This window comes from Ptychodera flava, chromosome 13, assembly GCF_041260155.1.
Source record: "Ptychodera flava strain L36383 chromosome 13, AS_Pfla_20210202, whole genome shotgun sequence".
Classification (NCBI taxonomy): Eukaryota; Metazoa; Hemichordata; class Enteropneusta; family Ptychoderidae; genus Ptychodera; species Ptychodera flava.
Window position 1 is genome coordinate 21,190,247 of NC_091940.1, and position 10,488 is coordinate 21,200,734.

At 39.1% G+C, this 10,488-nt stretch overlaps 1 protein-coding gene across 1 annotated transcript; it reads right to left on the bottom strand.

Annotated features, from left to right (window-relative positions):
- Positions 1-4,437: 4,437 nt before the first annotated feature.
- On the bottom strand, positions 4,438-7,373 carry LOC139147791 (uncharacterized). The gene is made up of 2 exons (XM_070718991.1): positions 7,126-7,373; positions 4,438-4,920 (listed from the first exon to the last, which is right to left on the bottom strand). The coding sequence occupies exons 1-2, from the start codon at positions 7,262-7,264 to the stop codon at positions 4,700-4,702; spliced, it is 360 nt and encodes a 119-aa protein (XP_070575092.1). The 5' UTR covers positions 7,265-7,373; the 3' UTR covers positions 4,438-4,699.
- Between the last annotated feature and the right edge of the window lie 3,115 nt (positions 7,374-10,488).

Here is a 10,488-nt window from a genome sequence, read left to right on the forward strand (position 1 = left end):
TGCAGAATTTTGGTACATTTTGCTACCTTTTGCGTAAAGCCTTAACATCTCATACAAAATTTACTGCAAAATTTACTCGAAAGTTCAAGTTCATTAAAATGAATCAGCTGATACGTTGACGTAACCCATTCGGTGTGAACGCCCTTGACAAACAATCACATGACGAAAAAAAAATCGATTTTGATGAAGAGATATACTCACTGTATAACGAAAGCAGCTGCGACAGCACCATAGATGGTAGGGGAACCCCCTCTATGATAGCACCAAACGATAAACAAAGTGCACACTTCTGCTTTTTGCAATCATAATTTATTATTCATATGATATCAAAATAAGACATAATGGATCTTATTTCTGGCTTTTTAGGAATTCCTGTGTACAGGCTTGACGAAGTCCCCTGACACGAGCACGTTTTTATTTGCATAACATGGAAAGGTTACCTGCGCATGGTAATCCAATCAGGACACAGTCTAGTAAGACTTGGTAAGAAAATCGCTAATTCATACAGTGGCCTTCGCCCTGTGTCGAACCACAAGCGGCTGTGAATCAGGAGGGTTGGGGTATCTATGGAATTTTGTGGAAGTGGAATTTGAAGAGCACCTTGCTCCAAAGCATGCGAATGGAGTTACGTAAAAATCAAACAGAAAAGGTTTCAGAATGTGCACTCCACTCGTACATAGTCTAGTACGTACAACGAAATTAAAGCATTCAACCGCATCTTCTTTGAATTGACAAAAACTCTCTTTTTAGTAAAAAAACGCGCGCTTTAGTCTGTAATGATGACAGCTTGTGCCACGGAGGGGTATCTATGGAATTTTGTGGAAGTGGAATTTGAAGAGCACCTTGCTCCAAAGCATGCGAATGGAGTTACGTAAAAATCAAACAGAAAAGGTTTCAGAATGTTCAAACAAAGACACTCGAAGTAATTGATTGTAAATACTGTTGGCCCAAGGTTGGTAAACTATACACGTTTTTCTCTTGCCATATTGATTTTGCCCATGTACACCTCCGATGTATATAAAATGCATTCTAGTTTGAAAAGTGAGCTGCTTGATTCCCTGGCATTCTTATCACCATGATAGTATTGAATTATTGAATCTGGTCTTGCAAAAAGCTGTGTTTGCCAGGTGGACAGAAGCGGGGTTCTTTGTCTCGCATCAGCGGACGCGAAATATTCCTCTGGGGCAAAGTTCTAGTGTCGGTGGTTGGACAAATTTTAATGTTTTAAATCAGTGGGCAGGCGGAGAGTGAGATTCTGATGGTTTTCCGACCAGAGGCTCAAGTTTGTAATGGGGAGTGCATATTAATGAGGCAAGGAAAGCGCAGCGAGATATGAGGCGAGGGACAAGTGAACATTTTTCGAGTGTGGGAGAGGGAGGATTTTTCAAATCGTTAGCAGTGGGGCGATTGGGAAGAACTTCCAATTTCCTTTGATCCAAATTTTAATTTTATTTGTGACACGAAAAATTATTTCTCTTACATCTTCTCAGTGTCGGTTGCTCCTGATCATACCTTGATTTGAGATCATGACAAACGAACTCTCTACTGTGGAGAGAATATTAAATTATATCACGTGTCTTACGTGCAAGATTATCTGGTATCTTGTAAGTTGTATGTCTTGGGCACACTGACAACAATATTGAATGCATGCTAAAGTGTTATCAGGGTCATGTGGCACGCCAGAGACAAGATTTGAAGACAGAACTTTGTAGCTTGATTGGCACCAAGTCGTTTGACTTTTCTCTGTAGCAGTTACTGGTTGTGGGCCAACGCGTTCACCCAAGGATCTACAACAGCCTACAACTAACGCGACAATCTGCTGAAGTTTATTCCTTCAATTTATTCTGTTTTGATATTAATTTTCCGACAGACTTTGAGCAAGTCTACTTGGGCGCATCAATGTCATATTTCCTTGGCCTATCCTGTCGAAGAAGACATTATATTACCATTCCCTGCCCGTCGCACTTTGATCGAGCTGAACCACGTGACTGCCCACATATACACAATAATGGTTTGTTTTCATGCCCGTGAATATGAATAATATCGTAAACATATTAACTTTACGGCTAAAACGAAAATTGTGATTTGAACAAAGATTATAATCAACCACAAAATAAAATGGAGCATTTGTGGGCAAAGTTTCGACGCTTGTTTTCAAAAATTCAAAAAAAATCTCCGAATTTGCAAAATTTTTGCAGCGCGCGCACTACTCACTGACAGGTCCTGGGGCCCCGTTGTCGTTCGCACGGGAAATTTTCGTAAATTTTGACGGTTTTCGGGGTTCGTTGATAATACAATTGAAATAACAGACTCTACCCTGGCCATTAACGTTTATTTATTAACGTTTATTTATGGGTACGGGCTCGAGGAAAGCCAAAATTAACGGGCTTGGCAAGCCTCGCCCTTTAATTTTTGGCTTTCCTCTTGCCCGTGCCCCATAACGTTAATGGTCAGCGCGTCGCCCTTTATTTCTTTCTTTACAGTCATTCAACGTTTGTGTTCACAGTATCTCCTAAAATCTATGCATGTCACGCGGCGGCCGCTATGTATCGAACTACACGTAACTGTGAGACGTACTACATAATTGCCGGCTCGACCTGGGACTCCTCACGCGGCAGGTATTTATGACGTTAATATGCCTCTTACTTTCTTTATGGCGGCTTCTCTGACTTCTGCATTATAGTGGCTTTCTATTGCATCTCGGGGCAAAAATAGGTCCCATTAAGAGGTCAAATTACTGATTCTAGTCTGCTGAGACGAAAGCATCCAACCAATGCTGAACCACGGTCCGGACCGTGGCTGAACCGAACATGCAGGAGAGCCATGTTTCTTATAAAGGGAGCCTTCAATAATTACAGGGGATGGGGGAGGGGTCACTTTTTAGAAAATGTTTAAGGGGAGGGCCACTTTCTATAAACCTATCTTGTGGGAGGGGAGGGTAACTTTTAACAGAAGCTGATTTCGATTGTCCATGTAAAATATTTCCTGAATAGGAAATCACCCACGAAATACACAGATTTTTAAAAATACATACATGTTATCCACAAGCTTCACAAACAAAGAAGATGCAGTGATATCCTACATTAAACGCCTTGAACAGTTAACACTGATGAAAGGCAATAGAAAAAAAATATGGGAAATTTGTCAAGAGTTTGCCTGATAGACTCCCATGGATTACGATTTGATATTTTTGGGTGAAGCACTATATCAGCCACATCGTGCCTTCTTATAACTGCAGTTGGGCAAAATATATGACCCTCCTGCAAATGCATGAAATGTGATGTCCCTTCAAGAAATGCTTGCATGATAAATTGCGCCCCACCCAAAACGCCAGCCGTCGACCATGTAATTTCTGTCCCTAACTTACATAACAATTAATTAGTTGATACTGTTTCAGAAATTCTTGGGGAGAATACTGCGGTGTTTTTTTTTGGAGGGGGTCAAGTTTTAGAATGTCGGATAGAGTGGAGGGTCACACTTTAGACACGCGGATAGGGGAGAAAGTTACATTTACACGTGTAATTACTGAAGGTTCCCTAAAAAAATAGTTGAACATTAGGCAGTGCCCCTGGAAAATCAAGTCGCTGAAACTCTGATACAAGGTAGCTGTAGATATAGTAGACAAAGTGGTAAGGGTAGAATCTCGAGGCATTTTCTTCGAGGAACTGTCTCAAAACCAAAGACAATTAAGCCACAACGACATCATTCATGCTAACCATCTGGCAATACTGTGTGTCGAAGCCATCAATATACATAAGGAGAGGGCGCATTAAACAGTCTAAAAATCAAAAGCAAAGACTTACTAACTTTATCTGTGAGTACACACGCGGACTAAAATTATTAATCCTCCGTGTTTGCAAATCACAGTTGGTGTCTCTCAGGTCACCCCTAAGAACCTGCACGCTAAATTTCAGGGCAATAGAACCAGCGATTTCTGAGAAGAAGATGAACGAACATTGACGGACAATGGACGACGGACAACAAACGGAGGACGGATGGCGACGGACAATCAACCCAAGCTCTGGGTCGTTGACACAGCAGAGCTACAAAAGCTAAAACAGGGCGACTTTGCGCCTTTAGTTCTCATACGAACAATGCACAGGAGTAATGGAAAGGTAATTGAAGCCATTCACTGACAGACACAAATCTTACCATCAATTTCTCTTTTATTTTCTAGACACATCATTCTCAGTTACAAACTCGTTGGTTGCATTTGGCTTCCGTTTTAGTTCAACATGTGTAGTTTCTAAATTTTACACCAGAGCAGGTCTAGTCTTTCCCCCTTTTTTCATAAAAAGCAACGATTTCTTAATCGTTGTACTTCCACACTCAAATGGAATGAATGAATGAACGAATGACAAACGAAGGAATGAATGAACGAATGACAAACCAAGGAATGAATGAACCAGGGGTGAATGATTGAATGAATCAACCAGATTTCATTTTTATTTGCAATTTTTATTCTCTAAAATGGGTCGTCACTATTGTTCGTTCCACAAGGCCAGATAAGAATATCGAATCAAATCGAACGCTTCACATGCCGAATATTAACCTTCCTAAAAACGATCGTACTCAGTCTCTCCGTTGTATGGCACCTCAAGATGTGACTGCAAATCAAACTACTGGTATCTTTCGAATCATAAAGACCGACAGGAAAAAAACTACTCCAACGTCAGCGTGCCTGCAGTCACCAGCTGTCTTAAGACACTGTATCGAGACATACTTCAAAAACGCCATCAACTTTCTTCCAAATAAGAGTGTTGTGAAAAGGTCCTGGAGTGGAACCATCGCCCATTTTGATCTCCATTCGAACCACCATGTAGGCCATCTCACCGTCAGGTGACACGTCGACGTGCAGGATTTCATGACTCGTCATCTTCATGCCTGATGCTTTGGCTTCCTCGCACCCTTTCATCATCGCTGAAAATGAAGAAAAATCATTTTGATAGGGATGTGTTTTTTTTTATTAAATCGACATGAAAGATTCTTGGGGAGAAAACATTCCGTCACTTTTAGGAACGACCCATAAGACAACGGAATTCAATACTAAGGTCCGGTGGCAGGGTCGTCTATCTTCATCTTTGCTGCCTATGCTGTGAGCAGTGTAAGGAACGGCAAAGATATAGTACTTCTTCCGCAGTATCATCTTGTCAACGGGAATGCCAACGACTTATTCATGTGATCACGTATGTATATGTACATTACGTAAACACACATTTTGTTGTTTCAGCTATACGGTGTTTACATTACTGATGAATCGCTTTGCGCAATGGCTCATGACTTTGGGTATTAAAATTTTCCAAACAAAATTTAAGTTCAATATTTTGACAATTTTTATGATTTTTTCAGTGGTTCTTTTTTATTATTTAGGAGCAAATAGACAACACTTTTCAAAGCCTACAGTTTCTGATCAATATTTTTCGGAAAAATCTGAATTTTTTTTTTGACCGGACAAAAATTATCTGGGTTATGTATTATAAAGGCGATAAAATTCACTCTGGCGCTCACAGGGTTATGGAAATGAGTGTGAGATATTCAGTCTCAGAAAATGAGCAAACACAATATTTCTGCCAGATCATTTCATACCGTACACACACTACCCTATAGCATCATACCGCTCTTTGTCTATTTGAATAGGTTGCTTTAAATTATTTTAATAAAAATTGATAAAAATAAATTATTATTATTATTATTATTATTATTATTATTATTATTATTATTATTATTATTGTTATTATTATTATTATTATTATTATTATTATTATTATTATTATTAAATGCATTAAATGTTAAATAACATTTACAAGCACGAATAGGTCTGAACAAGTTAAAAGAATTAATCATTTTTCAGTTAGAATAGACCGCCGGCAGCAGGGCGTCAGTGAGGCTTTACAGTCTGTTTGTAAATGATCTGCTGATATATAAGTCAATCAGTCAATGTCGATGCATGATACTAGTGTTTCCTCCAAGCGTTATGATATCCCTGCAAATTTGGCGCGAAAAGATAAAAATTTGACTGGAAGTGCCACGACATGAAAAAACTTTAGACTCACTGTCATGACCATTTGAAGACGATAATTAAAACAATCATTCATACTTAATTATATATTATTGGAACAATTGAGCTTCCATTCTCACAGTCATTTATTTACCCCTTGTTCTGTTTTTTTTTATCAAAATAAATTTCTCACATCAATTAAAGCTGGTATAATGAAATGCATATTGCTCTTGTGCCAAGTTTCATTTTAATTGTCAACCACCGTACGTCACATAGCTATCGATATTTTGGTATCTCTTTAAATTTTGAATCGCCAATTTTGCTTATCCAGATCTCCACGACAAACATGATATTAAGTCGAATATTGATATTTGGCATGGGGGCAGTGTAAAACAATAAGTCAATAAATATTACATTCGGGACGGATAAAATTAACACCGCACTCGTATAGGGTAGAGCAGTATCTCAAACTTGTTTGTAATACTCTATGCATTCAGCATAGAGTATTACAACCACTTGTGTTGGTCTTCGACTGCGAACAGCGCTAAAGCGAACAATGGCTTCCAGTGGTATGACGTGCTTAAGGTCTCGAAAAATCAATGAAACTCTTTTGTTGTCGACTTTATAGATTGACACTGTGATATTTTGCTGCATCATCCTGTGTTCCAGGTACGTTGTAACAAAACTAGTACTGCTTGCATGTTCTGGGTGTCATTTTCTCTTCGGTGGTTTTATACCCAGCATTTTCTGCACGGGCCGAATAAATATCATCTCAGAGGGAGTGTTTTCAAGCATGGTGTCAACGGAACCGACCCACAGAACGTCTCGACTTCTGTTAAATTGTTAGCGCATTGCAGACACGTTGACTCAATTGCAGCTGTAATCATACAATGCAAGGGATCCATGAACAGGTATTATATCATCAGTGGCCAGACGATGGCTATGCAAGAGTGTTATTGACGCTTTGCCCGTCACTTAGCAACGCAGACATCAACAACATGGCCAAAACCGTAGGACTTTGACCGAACAGTACATCCTTCTGTTATGAAACGAGTAAAATAATATTAAAATGGTATGTGTGCGACTCACGTACGGTATAGTAAACCTTCGATGGTTCGGATACTCACCGTCACGTCCAACTTCTATGGGTTTGCCTGGCTGCACCGCCCTGCAGTCTTTGGTGTACATGGAAACCACAGTTTTGTAGTCACCAGCGTCGAAAGCGTCAGACACTTTTTTGAATCTTGCCTTCACCTCGTCCGCCATTTTCGATTTCTTAATCGCGATGTAGAGACGGTGTACACCAAAGACAGAATGGTAACAAACTGTGGACGCGAAGGGAGAATAATCGATATTTAACGCTGAATGGGGATGTCGGGAACTGGCTCAGTCAGAGTACATAATGATCTTAGACGCCTCCAATATTTAGAGGGTTGTCGGTCAGAAATCATAGAGGGGCATATATTGCGCAAGGTAAAACACTCGCGTAAGAGGTTCCATGACACCATAACATGCATTGAGGAAAAATAATGATTCATTCATTGGCGAATTTCATTTTGATCTTGATATCGAATTGCAATAGCTAAACGTCAGTGATGTCGTCACCAAACACAGTAACCCCCTGCAAAAAGTTTACGTGACCTCAACAGGATGTAAGACACCGAACCTTGAAGGAAGTACTGTATCACGTGGGAGGACTGTTCAAATTGTTTTCAGCCATACAACTTTCGTTTTTCAAATTAAGAACTGAAATGACGAATTTTAAAGTAATTTGCAATTTTTGCAACAAAAGAAAATTCTGCACTGTGTTTATTGATTAATTCAAGTTCATAATCAGACGATAAGTTGTCAAGTCGTCAACGGTCCCCAAGAAGCATTCTGCCATTAAACCTCTTTTTACCTCCATGTTTAAATTATACAAACTGCAACGGATAGTTCATGCCATCCTTTATCATTCGGATATAATATTATCATAAGTGCTGTCGTGTTATTGAATCGAACCTCGCGGTGAGATTTGGTAACTTGTTGACTGTTGATAGAATCAGATTGACTCGTCCAAAGCGTAACTACTTTCTCGTATAGATAAGCAACATCGGTTGTGATTTTATGTCGTCAGGTCTAAACTGCATATCTTGGATTTAACATAGCTGTGATGTAGAGGTTTTGACAAGACCAACGACATACAATGTATTTCCCTGTCTCTGCAGCTAACGAATAATAACACTTGCTTTGTTCTGTTTGTTGGTAGCAGATTAAGGATAAGATCACTTGTCTGACATTTCATCAAATACTTTACAAACATATAAAATTAGGCGATAATAGTATGAAATATGAAACAGATTTTATACCGTGAAATGTCTAACGACATGCAGATGCTATCCTGTGAAATGCGTTGTCTTGTCATGACAAATATATTCACAAAATACTGTAGAAATGCTTCAGACGTGTTAGTGAATATCACATATTTGCATCGTGACCACAAATTCTTCTTTCATTAAAAAATATCGCCAGTAGTTTTTAAACGAATTTGAACGACATCTATTCGGCATGGTTAAATGCATCTCATTTACGTCTTGCTTTCAAGGATGCGGAAAGTTGACGTTCAGAAGAACTAGACGAAACATGTAAAAAGCCAGATATTCATTATACTGTAGCTAGCCGCGCGATTTCTTGTCCAAACAACTCCCAAACGCGACCCTAAACCGTGGTGATCAAGACAAACGGGAATCGAAATGCCAAAGTACACAATGACCGCTTTGTCTTCTGATTCTGTTTACTTCTCAAATCATTGCTGACGTAAACAAACATGACAGTTCCTGAATTGCAGATCAAATAAGTCACACATCAATTATAAAACAAACATACTAGTCTAGCAGCAGGTGCTAAGAGATCAAAGTAATATTTTCTTCTATATGGGTTGTACATCACTTTGCTATACATAAATATTCCACGCATTTATACCTCAATTTATTCATTCAACGTTTAAGAATTTATGTGATCAAAATTATTAGCAAAAATAGTCGGACGTACCTATCTGACGGTGATTTTTGGGGCAAATGTTGACTTGGGGAAGAAGAAAAAGATATTAGGTCAGCCAAAACAATTAAACATACAGGAAAATATACGGTCATGTACATCGGCCAATAACGCTCTTCACCAGAAAATGTGCAGGTTACAAAATTATAGGGAAACATCATGAGATATATTCATTTATGCTAGTCTTACAATCGGTGGACAGAGTTCAAAGTTCAAATGTAAGACGGACAGTACAGGTACAACGGAGGTACGTCACACCTGCCACTAAATGAAGGGACAAGCTATATTGAAAACAGAATAAACGAAAGCACGAGTTTGACAAAAAGATTTCTTTTCGTATTCATTCAAATTTGAAGATCCCTCAAGTGAAATTCCCCGTTGAGAACTGTATGTTCACAACAAAAGTTGAACAAATTTACCAGCCGCAGAACAAATTTAGCTGAATAATATCTTAGCTGTGTCACCTGTCTGGGGCCTTTTAAGACGCGTGGCAAACATTTGTTAGGCGAATGGGCCCTTTGTCAGTTGGTAAACATCACATCTAATAGATATCTTGGTTACGTGGTGCGTTTGGGATCTCTTCAACACAAGACCTGACCGTCAGCGGCTCTACACTAACAATGAGGACCTTTGATATGTGAACCGGTCCCTGAATCAGTCAACCAGTTTCTTCTCTCCGTCAAACGCTTGTAAAGCGTTGCATGCTGAGTAACTGTCAAGCGGCTGATTCAAGTAACGGACTGAATACAAATTTAGCGTCCTTATTCTTCCTTTGCCAGACTTGTCCCTGCTTTGAAGATTTTGATTTTCTAATGAAATCGCTCTTTGCTGAAGTATGGCTCTTAGATTTGGCGCATGAGAATTTTTCTGAAAATCATCTAATGTAGTTGTCTGTCTTTATCTTCGCTATGTTCGGTTATTATTAGATAAACTGGATACAGTACAATATAATAATAATGCCGAAAACTGAGAGAGAGAGAGAGAGAGAGAGAGAGAGAGAGAGAGAGAGAGAGAGAGAGAGAGAGAGAGAGAGAGAGAGAGAGAGAGAGAGAGAGAGAGAGAGAGAGAGAGAGAGAGAGAGAGAGAGAGTTTTCAATTATATTTGCTTCAATGATAAATTATTGACGTTTTATTCAGTTGTTATATACGATATGCAATGTCATTGTGCTCAGTACTTTTGAGTCATTCACAACCCATGCAAACACATTTAATGTACAACAGAACTTGCATTACAAGTATTGTAACACGGTGTAAAGGCAACATCCACAGCTCTGGATTAGGAAATTAAAGAAAGAAATGGCAAGTGACTTGGCCTTTAGGACGTCTGTGTTTCCATGATGGTTCTTATCCTGGACGCTGAGACGAAACAACAGAACCACCATCCTATGTTACAATTGTTGGTTCGTCGGTCGGTGACAACATAAGTTTAGTTTAGATACTTGTAACACATGAAA

Excerpts from the sequence above, each read along its gene's own strand:
- LOC139147791 (XM_070718991.1), bottom strand. The coding sequence starts at position 7,264 with ATGGCGGACGAGGTGAAGGCAAGATTCAAAAAAGTGTCTGACGCTTTC. Across the intron at positions 4,921-7,125 it reads CATAGAAGTTGGACGTGACG|CGATGATGAAAGGGTGCGAG; the intron begins GTGAGTATCCGA and ends CTTCATTTTCAG.